The 19,541-nt window shown below is 38.5% G+C and overlaps 1 protein-coding gene across 1 annotated transcript; it reads left to right on the forward strand.

The window, feature by feature from the left end:
- The first annotated feature begins 568 nt into the window (after window positions 1-568).
- PARD6B (par-6 family cell polarity regulator beta) lies at window positions 569-19,183 on the forward strand. The gene is made up of 3 exons (XM_070940046.1): window positions 569-788; window positions 8,860-9,082; window positions 17,956-19,183. The coding sequence occupies exons 1-3, from the start codon at window positions 708-710 to the stop codon at window positions 18,783-18,785; spliced, it is 1,134 nt and encodes a 377-aa protein (XP_070796147.1). The 5' UTR covers window positions 569-707; the 3' UTR covers window positions 18,786-19,183.
- The last annotated feature ends 358 nt before the right edge of the window (window positions 19,184-19,541 follow it).

Consider the following 19,541-nt stretch of genomic DNA (forward strand, 5'->3'; position numbering starts at 1 on the left):
CTGGCCTTTAGGGTAAAAAAAAAAAAAAAAGCAGGGCGTACAAAAAGAGGAATTATATACAGAGAAGGCTTCTTGTTCAGAAAGGTGCGCTTCCACCTGCAACCTCCACCTGCGGACAGAATTTCCCGATCTCTTTCCCCCAGTCTCCGGCGTAAACCAAACGCGCATGCGCCCTCTTCTAATCCCTCTTTGGAATCCAGGCCAGCAGGTATTTCACCTTTTGGCGGGCGCAAGCGCATTGGCCAGCCCCCCGCGCCCCCCCCGCGCGTGCCGTGGCCCTGCTTTAGCAGGTGTATCGCCTCTTTTTGCTCTTTCTCCCGCAGAAGCAAGCGCGCAGGCGCGCTAGGGTTCGCAGGTGCGGCGGGCACCCACCCCCGTCCCAAGGATGGCCCCCGCGCGCGCATGCGTCCTTTGCTCACCGTCTCACACATACACACACCCCACATCCCGATTTCCCTCCTCCCTGGAGGTGCAGGTGCCAGTGCTAGGCAGCCCGGCCGGCAGACAGACGCACGCACGCACGTACGCACGCACGCCCCCTCTGCTTTAGCTCCCGGGCAGGCGAGCTCGCGTCGGCTATTCCGCAGAGCCAGACGGGAGGCGGCGGCTTTAGTGGAAGGCGGCCGAGCTGCGAGCCGCTGCCGCTCTTCCCCCCCCCTCCCTTCTCTTCGCCCCGCCGAGCCGACCTTCGAGAGTTCCCGCGCGGCATGAACCGGGTCCAACGAGGTGGAGGAGGTGGTAGTAGCGGGGGAAGCCGCGGCCTCGGCACTATGGAAGTGAAGAGCAAGGTGGGTGGCGTCCGCGAAGCGGAGTGGGAGCAGGAATAGGCTTCCTGGTATGTGGCTGGGAGTGGGGGGGGGGAGAGAATTCACCCCCACCCCCAAAAAAGTCCGATTTTTTTTTTTTAATTGTAGTTAAAGGAGGGAAGAGAACATTGCAAAGGGAGGCGGCTGACTTGTTTCGAGGGGGGGGGCTAGGAAAGGTTTCGTTTAATTAAGGATTGGCTTTTATTACCTCTTTGTAGAGGGGGGGGCAGAAGTGTGTTCCTGACACTGTAGAGAGGGCATTTCTATTGAGGGTTTAATAATAATCCCATCGGCCCACTTGCCCTTCCATTGTACCTGCTATAAGGTGTAAGGAAGTACTTTCATCCGAGGTGGTGAGTACAGTTCACGGCCAACCTTGAATTACGACGTCTTTCTTCTTTTTTTTTTTTTTAAATCAGATTAGGATTAGGATGTGATTATATGCTAAGAGAAGAAACAACGTTCTACGTCTGTTACCTGCGTGCTTGGATGATGAATGGCCCACCCGAAACAAACTTATCTCATTTTTTGTCACTAAAACCTACCCCCCTTCTCATGACATGTTAAGGGACATGACATATTATGGGATTAAGTATCAATTGGAAAGTGAGTAAGGACTAGGTAGGGATTGGGTCTCAGCAGAATCCCGGTTCATTAAAAAAAAATTACTTTAAATGAGTAATTGCAACAATTGCACTGTAGGAATTCACTAGAAGCTGACTTAATTCTTCTGAGTTAAGTATTAACCATTTTGTTTTGTATGGGAAAATGCTGGAATTCCCTCTTGTCTTTATAATGTGTGTGTGTGTGTAAAGATACAGTAAGAAGCTTTAAAGGGGGTATGGATAATTATAGAAGTAGGAGACGGAGGCCAATATTCATGATTGGTATAAACTAATAGGGTGTGGTTATGTGTAGGCATTACCTCTTTGCCACAGTTTACCTTCCCCTCTACGCACAGCATATTTGTTCCATGCTGTAATAACTAGTTTTTGCCCAGACACAAGAATCTCAAAAATGGTATTAGAATTCCATCCTTTTGCTATTTGGGGGGAGGAGGGGGAAGTATTCTTGTTTTTAATCAAGTATCTTGTCTTACCTGAGGAAGCAATGATTAGTCACCATATCCATTTCCAGGCATAGCTGTTAATCCACAGTTTCTGCAGTGTGCCATACAATCTTAGATGACATTTAAAAGATGTGATATACTACATTATTCAAAAGTTGTCCTCAACATCCTGATTGATTTTTTTTTTTTTGCTGTTGTTGTTTAAACATTTTTAATCTGGTTGCAGATCAGATCACATTTTAAGAACTTGTAGAATCTCTTATCAAAAAGGGTATAAGGGATGCCATTTTGAGTCTTCTGTTTCCTTTAGCCGTGTTAATTTAACTATAGCCTTGACATTACTGGACAGGGTACGGTAAGCATTTTTGAAATTGTGCACACTTAGGTGCTTGAGTTCTGATATTAAAAGTGAACAACATTGATGTAATAATACAATTTTACAGTCGATTGTTTTTGAAAAAAAGCATAGACTAATTTCCATTTTAGGGGATTTTGGAATACTCAGAGGCCCTGTCATTTACTAATTATAAGCTAATTGTATCTGTACAAAATAGCTACCCTGAGGTGATTTCTAAACTTCTGTGTTTTTGTACACACCCAAGTACATTATACTTTTCTATAGATTAATCTGCCCTGATATTATTTGTGTAGTCATGCCACAAATTAAAGTGGTACACTGTGATACACATGACATTTTGAGTAACAGGATGTGTCATACTATAGTCTGACTAGGAGAAAACATTTTATCATTCATTTACTTTTGTGTTAGCTATTAGTGGATTGGGTGAAGTGTTTTGGCATTGCTGTTAAGCACCGAGAGGAATAAACTGTTTTGACAGTAATTGCTATGAGATATAGTTTAAATCCTTTTATTGAAGGTAACTAACGTTTTAGATAAGCAACAAACATGATCCTTAAAAAACAGCTTCTAGCTTCTCTGTATTGTATATCCTATATTCTTTTTAACTTTCTTTTTACTAAGACAATTTGCTTGCACTGATCACCATAACCCAATAATAAGTAGATTTTATAGATTGGCTGCATTTCCAAACTGCTAATTCCAAAGCTTTCTGAAATTGAAGGAATAACTACAATTCTAAGTTGTATCTGAGTAACAATATTTCATGTGTATTGCGACTTTTCATGTTTCTTTTGAACATGTACTGTTGCATAAAGAAAACATGGCATGAAATCAAACTTTCCTAAAGCTCTAATGTTTATTTCTTTATTTATGAATAACAAAAGCTAATGAGTTTTAAATGTTTATTTATCTTTTCCTAATAAATATACAACTGTTAATGATCTGTAGTGAAGCTTGATGAAAATAGATGGGAAAATATTTATAGAATGATGTAAAAGGACCATAAAGCAGAGAATGGAGGGGGGGGGGGTTTGCACATGCATACATTGAATTTTATACAGTCTAAGAATTCACTGTATATGAAGAATCCAAATTGGTAAAAACTGACCGGCACCAGTTAGGGAGAATATGTTCCATCCATGTTATATTCTTGTGTAGCAAGTACAATTATTTCATGACTGCATTTTCAACACTACTTGCATTTTGAGAGGATATCTAACACTATAAATATTTTTATATTTACAAAGTTAAGTTGGGAAACTGAATAATCCTGAAGGTGTGGGACAGACTTAAGACAACTTTTTATCCTGAACAAGAGATTCAGAGATACCATATTTTACCCTTTCATCTTTCATCTGATCCTTGATCTTTTAACTATGGTGATGATGTGGTCAGGAGAAGAGGTTTTTTAAAATCTCTGTTACCCTCTTAAGTATACATCTGTTAATGATCTGTTACAAAGCTTAATAAAAAATAGATGGGAGCATTGTTATAGAATAAAGTAAAAAAAAAAACTTAAAGCAGAAATTTTTTGTGTGTAATTATTTTATAAATATAAGAAATACACAAAGGTATAAGACAGCATGGAGGGAAATGACAGCATGCAAGAAGAAAATGGATAAACTAAAGGAGCAATCTTCCAAAGCATTCTAACAAAGATGGAAGAGTAATAATAAATGCAGACTTCAGTTTACTTTACTAAAAAAAAAATCAGATTTCCTGGCCTACGGAAAAAGTATCAAATCTCAAACAAATAAGTGAACAATGGAAAGCCAATGTGTGTCGATGGTTATGGTGTCTAATCTAGTTCTTAATTCTTTATGAGCCATGGAAGCTCCCTGGATGACTTTGCACCAATCACTTTCTCTTAATCCATTTTTTATATCATACAAGTTTATTGCTGTTATAGGACAAAAATAGTACTTTGATAAAGTACTTTTCTGGTACTTTGATATAAGCACACACTGAATAAAAATACTAATACTGAACAAGATTGGCTCGGATTGGATCATGGAAAAGTGAAGGAACAAAGCATAAATGTTGCAGAGTAAATATCTGGAAACAGCCTATAATTCTACCAGTACGATAGAAGTTACTCATGCAGTCTTTTTAAAAAAATTAGATACACAAGTATGACAACACAACACATCTGTTTTGCTTGATTATTGTATAATATAAACTTAATAGACTGTATAGAATTTTATTGATTGATTTAGAAAATTTATATAGTTGCTTGCTCACAGCAATTCTAGACAGCTTACAAACAATAAAGATGTTTACAAGGATGCAAGATAGTTTGAAATTAAGGCCATTTATTTAAATGCTTTACAAGCCAAAGTGGAGTATTGAGGTTGATCTCTTGCAGTCTAGTCACCCTCATAGGATTGTTGTGGTGAAAATAGAAGGCAAGAGGTATTCTGGGTTAAACAAAGCTGAGATATAAATCTAATAAGACATCACCGGGATTATTTTTTTATTTCTTTGATCAGTTCATCCATACGTGATAACTGTTTTCATAACTAGTTCTAACTTCATCATTGTATTGACTGCTAAAATTAAGAACCTTACTCTTTCCTGGATTAGGAAGAACCATTCACAGTTGCTGATGCCTTGGTCATCTGAATTGCAATGTGGTCCACACCAAGCTGCCCTTGAAGAGCACTTAGAAGCTGCATTTGATCCAATATATAGTGATGCAGACATTTATGAGTGTCCCTCAATATGCCTGTGTTGTACCATTGCTCTGCACTGGTCCCCCAAACAGGCTTCACGGTGACAGTTACCACCTATTAAGACCTTCATGAAGCAGGGTTATAATCCTCTGATTATCTCTGTCTATCTCACTAACTCTGGCAAGGTAGGCATGCTCCAGGTCCCATCTATTAAGCAATACCATCTGGTGGGACCAGGAAGCTTGCCTTCTTTGTCATTGTGCCTGTCCTTTGGAACACCATGTCCCCTAAGATTCACTTGACCACAATCCTGCTGACATTTTGTACATCTTTGTAAACCTGGATGTTCTCTTAAGTCCAGGTTTCTGGAAATTGATGGAACCTATCTGTGGAATTTTGTTTAGTATAGCTGTTACGGGTAGTCCTCAACTTACAACCACAATTCAGCCCCAAATTTCCATTGCCAAGCAAGATAATTAAGTGAATTTTGCCCCATTTTATTATCTTTCTTGCCGCAATTATTAAGTGAATCACTGCAATTAAGTTAGTAACGCGATTGATAAGTGAATCTGGCTTCCTTATTTGCTTACCAAAGGTGGATTACATGACCCCAGGACACTGCAGCCATCATAAATACATGCCAGTTGCCAAGTGTTCGAATTTTGATCACATGGCCATGGGGATGCAAGAGTGGTGTGAATGACGGTCATATGTCACTTTTTTTCAGTGCTGTTGTAACTTCAGTCACTAAATGAATGATTTTCATCTGAAGATTACCTGTATATGGATTTTGGTTAGATTGTTTTGAGTGCCATCATGTTGTTGAGCTCGGTGGTGAAATCCAATTTTTTTTACTACCGGTTCTGTGGGCGTGGCTTGGTGGGCATGGCAGGGGAAGTATATTGCAAAATCCATTCCCACCCCACTCCAGGGGAAGGATACTGCAAAATCCCCATTCCCTCCCCACTCCTGGGGGGATATTGCAAAATCTCCATTCCCCCCCACTCCTGGGGGAAGGATACTGTAAAATTCCCATTCCCTCCCCACTCCTGGGGTAAGGATATTGCAAAATCCCCATTCCAGGGGAAGGATATGGCAAAATCCCCATTCCCTCCCCACTCCTGGGGGAAGGGTATTGCAAAATCTCCATTCCCACCCCACACTGGGGCCAGCCAGAGGTGGTATTTGCCGGTTCTCTGAACTACTCAAAATTTCCACTACTGGTTCGTCAGAACCTGTCAGAACCTGCTGGATTTCACCCCTGGTTGAGCTCCATTATTGTTGATTGGCAGAATCTTTATTAAAAGCTCAGCCATAAAAGCAGAGAAAGAAGCAGATACGACACTGATTCTACTTCATCAGGCAGAGAGGCAGACACTTATGTCTCTTAAACTCCCAGCTTCATCAAATCTAACAAGAGTGAAGGCTTTCTGTGAGTTGGACAAGAAAATAACTCAGGTAAATAAGTCTGTTCTAGGAAGGGCTAGAGCTTAAATCTCTCTACCGATCAGCATTAAAAAATCTACTGTTTCAGCCAAAACAAAGCCCTCTTGAAGCATATAGATGGCAAAATCATAGATCCCCCATTAATGCTTATCGTCTTTGACTATGTAAAATGGTCTTGTAAAATCAAGGTGGTCAGGAATGTCTTGAAGATTAAGGCGAAATCTCCAGCAGCATGTCTGCATGTAAGCCTCTATAAACTTCAAGCCAAGTTCGGCACTCAGCGAAGTTGGAAATGTATCAAGTTTCTTAAAAATTTAGGCCAAGCAAGTTGAAATGTTATTTGAAATTCACGTACACTTAAACTTCAGTTTAAAAACTGATCAAACATGCATATATAAAGATTTCCTACTGCTATAAATATTAATTCCTGTTACTTTGGCTCATTATAATTTCTGTTAGACTTTGGTAGGTGTGGGCGGTTGGTTTGTATTTTGCTGCTTTTGCTGCATTTTGGCTACTTTGGTTTTAAAGGTTTAGCATGCTATCTTGACATCTTTTTAGGCTAGACAGAGAAGAAGTTGAAAAAAATATCCTGGAAGAAGGGAATGACCAAGTGCTTTAATTGATGCTGTCAGCAGAGCTGGAAATGCATCTTTATCTTTAGGCTTTCTCGATTGATTGAACTTAAATGTAGAAAATACCATTTGAATCTTTTCTCTGCTGCTATTTCTGTCAAGGCATTGTGAGGTGTACAGAGTGAAGCATATGGACTATCCACAGGTGCAACTATTGGAAAAGGAAACTTATATTTATAATTTCCTCTTCTACATGCATGCCTGATATACAGGCTTAAATAATTGTGTAGGTGGCATGCATGAACCAAAAAAATCCAGCATCCTGTCCATTCAGGTGTAAAATGCTGTTACCACATTCCTTATTAAATAATAGCCTCCAAAGCTAGGAAGGTAATGATTTAGAAGGATGTAGAGAAGTACTTTGGTATTTCCTTTCAAAATAAATTTCAGACTATGAAGTGAGTGAGCAAGAACATGGGGGAGCATTTTGTAACAGAAGAGGATGTAGAATTCAGTTGCAGTGGAACTTGAAAAGGGGAAACGGCTTAGGAGATTTACTATGTAATCCTGTGCATACTTAGTGAATAGCCAGATTGTGTTGGATAGAGAACTCATTTGTGGGTTTGTATTGTTGGAAAGCGAGAAATACAAATGTATAGACGCATTTGTTTGCTGTGCCATAATGGCTGCTTTTAAAATTACTGAATATCATATGTCAAATCTTGCACGAATGTCAAGAATCTTGGGGCTGGTGAGAATGGGGAAGACCAGTGGCTTGACACGTGTGTGTTTGTTTGTTTATGAACATTTATATGACCACCTAACTCACTCTCAATGACTTGGCAGTTTACAAAAATAAAAACCCAATATAAAAACAATATAAAGCAATAAGCTCACCCCTGGTAACAACACCCCTAGCAACAACAATCAGTCAAATAAACTACTTGATTAGCTCCGTCCCATTGGCAAAACCAGGCCTTCAGGGCCTTGTGAAAGAGTGTCAAAATGGGGACCAAACAAATCTTCATGGGGATGATGTTTCACAAGGCGGGAGCCACCACAGAAAAGGCCCTTCTTCTTCTTGGTCCTGCTGGATATATTTCCTCCCTCTGGAATATAATGTGGGAACAGTTGCCCTGTTTTGTCATGTTTGATTGACAGTTCCACCATTTTATTTCAATGGGATTTTGGCCATAGTGTGTTTGTATATTACTTTTCCTTTAATGTGTGATTCTGTTTTAAAGGGGTATGGGAACTTTATTTTTGTTTTGTGCTTTATTTTCATTGTTGCTGACTGCCCAGAGTCATATGGTTAGGCCAGATTTTAAAAACTTAAATAAATTATATGCAGTTGCAGTGTGTTTTTAGCTTCTCAGATTTTAGCTCAGTCACTTGAAAAGTAAATATCTATAACTGAAACTCACAAATTTGCCTGAAATGGAAAATTATTCAGCCCACATTTCTGATCTTGTAGAGTGATCTTGCATAAACAGTTGTGATAAGTGAAGTCATTGATTCTCTCTGAGCTTGGTTGTTTGCTTGCAGATGTTTCATGATGATATTATTTAGTGAAGTAATGAGACATCTGCAAGCAAACAAACAACCACACTTGACATGAAGGACTCTACAGTTCAACGCTGAGCTACATATATTCTATTGGATCATGATAAGTGGGAATTCGCTATATACCACATATGAAGTGTTTTGGGATGTAGAGACCATAGAAGGATAAAAAAGGGTACATCAGTGAATGAGAATGCTACTGTAATGCAAAGCTAGGTAGACCTTTCAGAAATGATTGGGAACAAGAACTTCCATTTTCTTATTTTGGGTGCAATCCCCACTTTGTATTTGACAATTTGAGAATTATAAAGTATTTTGATACATTTCCTATTGTCTGAGTGTTGCTAATGTTTTCTGGTTCTTATAGTTTGGTGCAGAGTTTCGACGTTTTTCTTTGGAAAGATCAAAGCCTGGCAGATTTGAGGAATTCTATGGATTACTTCAGCATGTTCACAAAATACCCAATGTTGAAGTCTTAGTTGGATATACAGACATTCACGGAGATCTCCTACCAATTAATAATGATGACAACTACCACAAAGCGGTCTCTACTGCTAATCCTTTGCTTCGGATTTTTATTCAGAGAAAAGGTAAGCATTTCATTTGTATTACAGTCTTCAATGAGTTTCCATATGTCAAATGTGTGCTATTTTTTATTTTTGCTGTTCTTGCTGAAATTACACTTAGTGATATCGAAACCTGACAGCTGGCTTGTAAATTCCTGAATCATTTGAAATCCTGAATTACTTCTGTGCTTTCTTCTTGTTACATGATCTAAAATTGTATAAAGTGCAGTGCAGTGCAATGTAAAACAAGTTGCATCTTGTTTTATTTTGTTTCAGTACACAAGATTAAATGGAATTGTGCTCCCCCCCCCCATTTTTCACAGCACATGATTGTCAACAGAAACACATTTAATTTCATTCTCGCCTCCTTTGCAGCATTTGAATTTTGTTTGCTGAACTTTATACATGTGGTACAATAATGGTAGTTAAATGTCAAAATAGCACATTTACATGAAAAAATGTAATTTGATTATCTTAGATGGCATATTAAGAAATAGAGCCTTAATCTAAATTTTAAAATTATTAATGGCTAATTATTATTATTATTGTTGTTGTTGTTTTAAAAAAGCTCCATTGAGAAGCATCTTTTTTTTTCTATTAGATTTTTATCCTGTCATTATCACTTTTTCACAAGTAACTCAATGGGGTGAACATACATAAATAATTCTTTCTCCTCTTTTCCCTTTGAGGTGGGTTGGGCTGAGAGGGAGGGACCCGCCCAAAGTCACACAAGCGGCTTTCACACCAGAGATTCTGCCCTTCTTCAGATCCAGTCAGCTGTGGTTGGATCAAGAAGGAGCCTCTTGGCTACATATTCCTCCCTTTGTGTTTTCATTACTTCTACTGCTGCCCAAATGGGAGAAGCTGCAGTTTAAGTGCTCTGTTTACCAATCAGATAACACTGGCAAAGATTTAAAAAACTGGCTACCTTTTTGTGTGAAATGAGACTTGCTCTTCTTTAGATGAAATATGTTTTATTAGTCTAAAAAGTTTCTTTGAATTAGATTGCAATTCTTATGAATTGTTTTTCTCAGGAAGAACAGAATGAGTCGCGTGAAAGAGGAGAAGGAAATAAAAGTTAGCTGATTACACATGATGCTTATATAAGCGATCAAGGAGAACATCCTACAGGAAGTAAATGTCAGATTAGCAGGATAGCACAGTTTGATCTTGCATTACATGTGGAAGTACAGGTAGTCCTCGATTTACAACCACAATTCATTCCAACATTTCTGTTGCTAAGCGAGACAGTTAAGTGGGTTTTGCCCCATTTTAGGACCTTTCTTGCCACAGTTAAGTCCATCTGGCTCCCTCATTGACTTTGCTTGTCAGAAGGCTGCAAAAGGTGATCACATGACACCAGGACACTGCAATATGCAATGGTGGTGAGTGTGAAAAATGGTCATAAGTCACTTTTTAAAGTGCTACTGTAATTTTGAACAGTCACTAAATGAAAGGTGGTAAATCAAGGATTATTTGTAATAAATTCTAAAGTAAATTATCTCAGGATAAATATGTGCATTCCAAGCTAAGCAATGAGAACTGCAGTTGCTCTGTATGAATTGACGGACAGATATGAATGATCTGGAACAAAGGGAAGAATCTCAAGAGCTAGAGGAAAGAAGGAAGGAAGAACCCAATTTTTATGACTCCATTATACTTTTTACATGGAGGACTAGAGAGAGAGAAATCAGCAATAGAACCTTTAAATGCATTTTGGGAACTGGACAATGGTTCTCGGCAAATGTGCTGAGGAATGGGGGAGTTTTTGATTTTGGACACTTTTGATAGAAAAAGCCTTGTTTCCACTGGAAAGCAGTGAGCACTGCTTTGACTCCATCTCCCCTCCCCCCAGGATGGAAAAATGGGGGATGGATGGATGGAGAAAGAGAGAGAGAGAGAGAAAGAAAGAAAGAAGAAAGAAGAAAGAAAAGAAAAAGAAAGAAAGAAAGACAGAAAATTTGGGAATACTTTTGTTGTCTTAGTTAAATTGTAAGTTAATGTGACAGGGCTTGCAATCTATTTCTATGATATAGCTAATAAAATGAAAAATCCATTGGTATTTCAACTTTTCTGTGAGTTAGGTTTGACTGATGTTCTCGTGTTCAAAGTACCCTTGAGAGCAAACTTACTTGGCTACTGTGAATTGTGTATTAAACATAATGATGGGGACGCTGAATAGTGAATGGTAGCTGAACATTAGTAAACAATGGAATACACATTCCAGTGGCCAATTTCATGTATAGTCAGTGTATCAGGTCATTGTATTGTATTCTGGAATCTAAATAGCTTGGATATGCCAAGATAGTGTCTATTTCTGTGTTTTGCAGTCACACAAAGAATCCATTCTGCTTCTGAGTGAAAGCAGAGGCCTGTCGGTTGCCCCAGTCACTCTCCTTCAGTGGCAAGTCATAATTATTGAACCCAGAGCCAGATAATCCAATTGTTTACACAACCATATATTTAAGGCCACAGTCCTAACACAAGTAACTCCCATTGTATTGTATGCATACAAGTAAAGATGTTTGCAGTTCTGCTCTCTCCTGTTTTCTGATATCAAAGGTTTGTTCCTGGTGTTTTTGCTGTGTTTCTTAGTTTCCCCAGCATTTCTGTTCTATGTATTTCCCCAATGTCAATTTTGATAAGATCTAAGCTGAATCTCTTGAAGTAAGAGACTGATTCATAAGTCAAATTTAGCAACTGTGGCTGAAGTCTTTTAATAGTCATATGATTAGGGCAAATAATCCACTTTGTAGAGCTGGGATTATTTCTTACCTTTAAGCTCCATGTATGTATATTGCTTATCTAACAATTTATATATATAATGCATCCATATTTTCTGGTGAACTACCTTAAAAAAGTTTTGCAGTTCTAAGTTTGGATAAGAAACAGCTCCTGTTTCTTCCAAAGAGATTGAAATTTTATATCATTTTTACAAATACCGAGAACTGGTTCTTACAGTATATTTGTTCAGGGTTTCTTTTTTAATCACAGCTCTGTAATGGCTAAAATATTAGTATATTTTAGGTGATCATATGTGGCAACCCTCTGGGTTTTAGTTCCTAACCTCTGGCTAGGCTCATTATAAATGTTAATTCTTTACCTCCCCCTAGCCTGTATTTTATCTGTAGGAAAGGTTTTGAAATAATCTTAGCATTTGTTTGTTAACTGCTTGGTAATTCAATAATTTTGTACAAGTTCTAAAAACAGAAATCGGATGTAGTAAAGACCTCCTTTACAATTATGCTGTATAGAAATGTTTTCAGTACACAAGTCTTGGTACACTGAAATTTATGATACAGAATTTCTTTGAAATGAGGTTTGGGACATTGTGCAGATTTTTTTGTGTGTATATCTTTATGTTATGTGCAATGGCTCAGCAGTTAAACACGCTGAGCTTGTCAGCTGGAAAGCTGACAGCCTGGGTTTGAGTCCCAGACGCCATGCAACAGAGTGAGCTCCCATTACTTGCCCTAGCTCCTGCCCATCTAGCAGTTCGAAATCATGCAAATGCGAGTAGATAAATAGGTACCACTTCGGTGGGAAGATACCAGTGGTCTGTGCACCTCAGCATATAGACATGCTGGCCACATGACCACAGAAATGTCTTTGGACAACGCTGGCTCTCTTCGCTAAGAAACAGATATGAGCAACACCCCGTAGAGTAAGACACAATTGGACAGGGAAAACCTTTACTTTTACCTTTACTTTTATGTTTTAATTGCAGTTCTTTAACCCAGCTTGTTTCTTAGAGAGTAGGTTGCTTTTTGCTTTTATGTATCTGAATTCAGTGGCAAAGTTTATGCACATTACATTTAGTTATGCTAAATGAGATTTGTCCAAAATCATGATCTCAGGAGCCTTAGGAAGATAACCAGGACCTGTTCTCTCTCATTCTGGAGTGTAGGACATAGAATAATGCATCTGTGGTAAGGAGAAATAGATTCTCATTGAATGCTAGAAAAAAAGCTTCCTAAAATAGAAACAGTTCACAGTGGAATCAATTAGTCTGCCCTTTATTAGATCTGCTCAATCAGAGGCTAGATGGCAATCTGTCTAGGATGGTTTAATTTGGATTCCAGCCCTAAACAGGGGATTGGCCTAGGTGGCTTCTTTCAACTCTATGGTTAAAAATAGTTTTTCTGAAACAAAATATCCAGAGAGATTGATCATAGTACGGTGAAAGAAGACATGCTTGCTGAAATGTTAAAGAGAGAAAAAACTACCCTAGTTCAACTTGCACAATAGCCATTAAGAGGAGTAATCTGATAGTTTAGACTTTGCACTGAAAAGCAGCGTTTTGTAATGATACTCCTCAGCAGATGCAACTTTTCGACTCATTTGCAAAAGGCTGTGTTTTCTTATCAGGCTTAATTTTTGCTAAGGAATTTAGAATGTGTGTCTCTTGATAAGGAGTACATCCAAAGTTATGCAAGAAATCTGCCTATGAATGTATATCCCCACCACCACCACCACACACACACTGCCTCTCTGGAACCTGTAAACTTCCTGGGAGGCAGCATGGAAATAGTAAACTCTGATAGCAGACATCATCTCATTAGAGAAATGACCTCATTAAATGCAGATAAAGAAACTCTGTCTAGTTTTACTTTCCAATTAAGCAAAGAATGTAATTTCTCAATTACATGTTCACCCAAGAGATATAAATAGATATATATGCACTTTAAAAAACCCTCACACAATCTTTGCTTTCAAACCTTGTATATATTAGCATAAGGTGATACACTTTAATAGCACTTTTCTTTTAATGTTTGCAAGTGTTTGCATTTACTGTTATGCTTGCAAAAAATGAGGAAGGTGGGGGGAGGGGCGCTTTTCGCTTCCTTACTATTTGCATAACCACCGGCAGAACATTTATGAATTCCTACCTCTAGTACCATAGAAGCTTTGTACAAATGGAATTTCATGATTGGTTACAAAACATTGACTTAATATTTGCTGCACATTAAAGAATAAGAAGACTGGCTCTGCAGCAAATTTGTTTATGAGTGGATGCATTAATAAGCTGATCATTGCTTGTTTAGCCAACTCAAGTATTAATACTGAACATAAACTCTGGATGTGTCCTCTCAAGAGAAACATGAAAAAATGTTCTTTATTTGTTCATGGATTTGTTTTCTGGTGTCTTAATAATGGAAAAACCTGAGACCTATGTAGAATAATGGCAAACCAGGGTACTATTCTTATTGCCAATTCATGCTTTCAGAGGAGCTAACAGGCAGTCACATACAAACAATACAGCATAAATCTATATTTTGCTGTAGATGTCTGATAAAGGCTTTGGGGTGGTTTAAATCTGTGTAGTTGTTGGATGCAAACATTAGGTGTTATCTGTGTTGCATATTCAGCATGCAGATTTTGGTTCACATCAGTGAGTATGTTTCTTAAAAGCATCCACCTTTCCTGCCCTGTGGGCATTCCTTCTTACTTATGATAACAGCTTTTACTTCTGGTTTCTTACTGCTGCAAATTTAAACTGATTAGTTGTTGTCAGAACAATGGTTCCTCTGTGCAGAAGAATACTCCTTAAAATAAATTATTCAAGGGTTATCACAAGGCTATACAGTCATGCATGCCACCCTGCTGAGTTTTTAATTATACTGCATATATATTTACAGAATTGCATGCTCAGCTGTATTTTGGTTTAGGTCAGAATGTCACCCAGACCCAGAAATATAGTTATTTCATGGTAAGCTAAGAAGCTTTCAATAATAGTGTATGACCAAGTTTGCTCTTGGTTAAGCAGCATCAGCTATCACTTCTTAGCATATTGTCTCAATCCATTAAATTATGCTTAAACATCAGTTAATCCTCCAGAAAAAGGATATGGGACATAGGATCAACCCCAGAGCAGTATTTTCCTTTCTGCTACTTTATTTTCCCGACCGTTTGAGAGACGTATCACCAAAGAGGAATTGATCAGAAAACGAAGACATATTTTAACTTGATAAAAAATTATCTAATTTTTTAGATGCTTAGAATATTACATGTTTTCACTCCAGTTACTTTTCTTTTCTTCCATGTCCATTTTGTTCCAGGATCCAATTTTGACAATGACTTTTTTTTAAAAAAGGCCTGTAACATGTACTGATTTCCTTTTCTTTATTCAGGATTTGTTTTATACACATTTGCTGTCATGCAACTGATTGTTTTCATCCATGGATTCACTTTATGTACACCCAATTATGCTCCATAGTTGTTTAGGCATAAGTGAAAGTGAGGAGGGGAGGGAGACAGAATGAAAGCTATGTTGCAGAAGCAAATTTAAAAAAAAGATGTTTGCATAAAAATCTTTAAATTGATACGTGATATGGAAGTGCAAATGACAGGTAGATATGTAGATGGTGTTTTTTTTTTAAAAAAAAAAAAGATAGCTCTCCCATTTCTGTGAATGCACTCTTTCCTTGCTCAAATAACAGAGACTTGGATTATTTTCTAACTGTTTAGGAACTTGAAATATTATCTGGATTCTTCCACTAGAGGTTTAAGTAGAACAGATTAGATCCCATGGAAAACAGCTGCTCAGCATTACTGATATTCTCCCCTGGTTTTTCTAGGTTTTTGAGTTTACAGGAATAAGTGAGATCTCATGGATTTTATCACTGTTCCTCATGAATATGGAGTTTTGCTTAGAGTTCTTACCGTCATAAAACTATGACGGCTTTTGTAAGGTGTGCAGATTTTTTTTTTGTCAAATTACGTAGTCCCTAACAAAACATAGAATTATTTACTATCTGTTTCCCGGTGGAGAAACAATTTACATACTGTTTTTCTGTGGCAAGTTGTGAAAGACCATAAAAAATAATGTGTAACTTGATTGAAAATGAGCTCAAATATGTTTATGTCAGAATAAAGCAACTTTTAAGAGTCTTCCAACATCTTCTAGACATCTGTAGATAATTTTCCTGGAAGTATGAATACCCTTATCAAAATAAGATTTCAAGATTCTGGTGGTTTTAGCATATTTCAGATGACTCTGTTACGCTGTACCATTGCGTACCAGTTACCTCAGCTCTGAATTTCAAACTGCATTGCTCTGTCTGAAAGAAGACACTTTTTGTCAAATATGACAAAATGGTTCACTTGCCACATTTAACAAGTTAAATATGACTATAGAAATGCAAGTATTTTCATCAAAACTTACTTTCTTCTCTTTGAACTGAAGTATTTTGCAGTAGCTGAGGAGCATTTTTCTACTTGCTATGCAGGTTGCCGGGAATATTAGTTTGTGGTTCAGCCACTTGTTAAAAGTATCTTCCAGTGTTTAAATATGTTACTTATTTAGTCTGTTGCCAGTCATTTTGCTTACTCTGGAAGAGGGCAGAGAAGAAAGTTTGTGGAATGGTATTTGTTTTCAGGAGATTAAAACCAGGTCATTTAGCTGTTATCCAGATACTTGGCAGCAATGGGTCCCCTGGCACTTTGCCCATCCTCATGCTTTTTATTCTCATATACTGAAACTTGATAAGTAAAAACAAAAATGGAAGATAGAAGTACATTTGGAATAAAGACTGCTTAAATACATCTCTTACCTCAAATGATTGACTCCTCGTTTCAGTGCTTTGAGTTTCTGCTTTTCTAGCAGCCATATCTGTGCTACAATCCTAGAACAAAAAGAAAAAGATCCAATATCTATAATGGTCCTAATATCACCTTTAAGCAAAATGATTTTTTAAAAAATTCATAGAACTGGAATAACAGGGCTGGAAGAGACCCTGGAGATCTTATATTCCCACCCCTTCTTTGAGCTGGAGACCCTTTACCATTCCAGACAAGTGGTTGTCCAGGCTCTTCTTAAAAACCTCCAGTGATGCGGCACCCACAACTTCTGGAGGGTTGTGAAGCCTTTCCACTGATAATTGTTCTCACTGTCAGGAAATTTTTCCTTAGTTCTAGGTTGGATCTGTCTTTAATGATCTTCCAGCTGTTACTTCTTGTGCTGCCCTCAGGCAGTTTGGAGAGTAAGTTGACTCCCTCTTCTCTGTGTCAGCCCCTCAAGTACTGGAAGACTGCTATCATATCACTCCTAGTCCTTCTCTATAGACTAGACCCGTGATGGCAAACCTATGGCATGCAAGCTGTCACCCCAGTTCAGCTCTGCCGCGCATGTGAGCACACCTCCAGCCAGCCACTTAATTTTCGGGTCTCTGCCAAGCATGCGTGGGGGGCAGGGCATGTGTGGGGGGCTGCACATGCATGCGCAGGGGGAGGGGTGTGTTTATGTGCGGTGGGGCGGGGCGCATGCGAGAGGCCTGCGCATGCACTGAGGTGCACATGCATGGGGGGCACATACGTGGGGCGCATGTGCGGGCCCGTGCACGCACTGCACTTTGGGGGTTCTGACATGTGCATGCGTGCTTTGGGTACTCGGTCTGGAAAAGGTTAGCCATCACTGGACTAGACATACCTAGTTCCCGTAACAATCATTGTACAGTTTAACCTCCAGATCCCTTATCATCTTCGTTGTCTTCTCTGCACTCTGTCTAGAATCTCAACATCTTTTTTGTATTATGGTAACCAGAACTAGATGCAGTGTTCCAAGTGCAGTTTTACCAGTGTAGTATAAAGCAATACTGTCACTTCATGTGATCTCGATACTACGCTTCTGTTGATGCAACGTAAGACTACATTGGCATTTTTGACAGCTGCAGCACATTTCTAGCTTAAGTATAAGTAATTGTCTACTAGGATTCCTAAATCTCTCTCATAGTCACCATTGTTGAACCAGATGCTACTATTCTACATTTGGTCTTTCTAGCTTCTTTTACTTTTCTAATCACTGAATTTTCTTTTAATGAGTGATGTTTTAGAGGCAGTTTGGAATGTGTCTTGCCTTTTAATAATTACTAATACATTATTTTCTCCTCCTCCTATAGAAGATGCAGACTACAGTGCCTTTGGGACAGATACAATGACAAGGAAGAAAAACGTCTTATCCAATGTGCTCCGTCCCGACAACCATAGGAAAAAGCCACACATTGTTATTAGCTTGCCACAAGACTTCAGGCCAGTGTCTTCTATTATCGATGTGGACATACTCCCGGAAACTCATCGCAGAGTGCGCCTTTATAAATACGGAACTGAGAAGCCTCTAGGATTTTATATACGCGATGGCTCCAGTGTCAGAGTAACCCCACATGGGCTAGAAAAAGTTCCTGGTATATTCATATCCAGGCTGGTTCCTGGAGGCCTGGCTCAAAGCACAGGTTTACTGGCTGTTAATGATGAAGTCCTAGAAGTGAATGGTATAGAAGTTTCAGGAAAAAGCCTCGATCAAGTAACAGATATGATGATTGCCAACAGTCGCAATCTGATCATTACTGTGAGACCAGCAAACCAGAGGAACAATGTTGTTAGGAACAGCCGGACTTCTGGTAGCTCAGGACAGTCTACTGATAACAGCCTTCCAAGTTACACTCCACACATTGTGCCACGCTACCAACCCGAGGAAGAAGACAGTGATGAAGACGATATAATCATTGAAGATAATGGGGAGCCACAGCAAATTCCAAAAGCTGCCCCATCCAATGAAAGTCTGGATTCACTGACACAAACTGAGAACCACCATGAATCCATGCAGAACGGCTTCATTTCCTCCAGGGAAGTCAACCTCTACTGTTCAACAAGCAGCATTAATGTGGAATTTAAAATTCAGGATTCTGACCACAAGACCTTAGAAGAAGATGGGACAATCATCACATTGTGAAAGTGTTTTATTTGCTTTTTCAAATTAAGAGGCCAAAAACTATACCTACTTGGCAGCACCTATACAGTACATACCTCTCAATTATTATATTTCAGTGGCTTTTTATATTAACAGAATGGAGTTGTGATTCACTTCATTTGTTCCATTTTGAAATCTTGCTGAGTATTTTTTTTTTTTTAAACATGGGCTGGCTCTCATCTTACATTTTCAAGACGGAACAATGATCCTACTGCTCAAAATGGTGTATTATAATGTCTTGTTTTCCATTTATAAGGGCCAGTGTTTGGTTCTTATCATGGGTCTATCTGCATATATTTATCTCATTACACACATCTTGAAGTCAAATGAGATCCAGCCTTGAGAATGCCTTATTTTAACCTAAAAATATTAATAAAACAAAGTAATTAAACACTAGACACCACCATTTTAACCAATGTCCCAATATGTATTAATTAAAAAGTTATGGAATGATTTATAATAGATCAAGTTTCAGTTTTCATAAATCTTAGTGCAACTGTTCACACAACTATACTTTGGATTTACTAATGGAATGGTTAGTTGGGAGGTATAACTATTATTGTTTTTAATTTATGAATTTTTGACTGTATTGTGATTTATTCCTGATGCTGGAGGAATAAATTTCCAGTGGATACAGCAACTTATTGAAAACCAATTAAATTGTTCCTCTAGGTCAGGGGTGTCAAACTCACATTGTCACGGCGGCATCACATGACATATTGGGGATTTTTCCCCCTC

The sequence above is a fragment of the Pituophis catenifer genome, unplaced genomic scaffold (assembly GCF_029215685.1).
Source record: "Pituophis catenifer annectens isolate HBS135680 unplaced genomic scaffold, rPitCat1.0.hap2 SCAF_3, whole genome shotgun sequence".
In the NCBI taxonomy this organism is placed as follows: domain Eukaryota; kingdom Metazoa; phylum Chordata; class Lepidosauria; order Squamata; family Colubridae; genus Pituophis; species Pituophis catenifer.

What these genes read in the sequence shown, in the direction of transcription:
- PARD6B (XM_070940046.1), top strand. Translation starts at nt 708, where the DNA reads ATGAACCGGGTCCAACGAGGTGGAGGAGGTGGTAGTAGCGGGGGAAGC. An exon ending in CTATGGAAGTGAAGAGCAAG is followed by an intron (nt 789 to 8,859) that starts GTGGGTGGCGTC and finishes TGGTTCTTATAG; the next exon opens with TTTGGTGCAGAGTTTCGACG. An exon ending in GATTTTTATTCAGAGAAAAG is followed by an intron (nt 9,083 to 17,955) that starts GTAAGCATTTCA and finishes CTCCTCCTATAG; the next exon opens with AAGATGCAGACTACAGTGCC.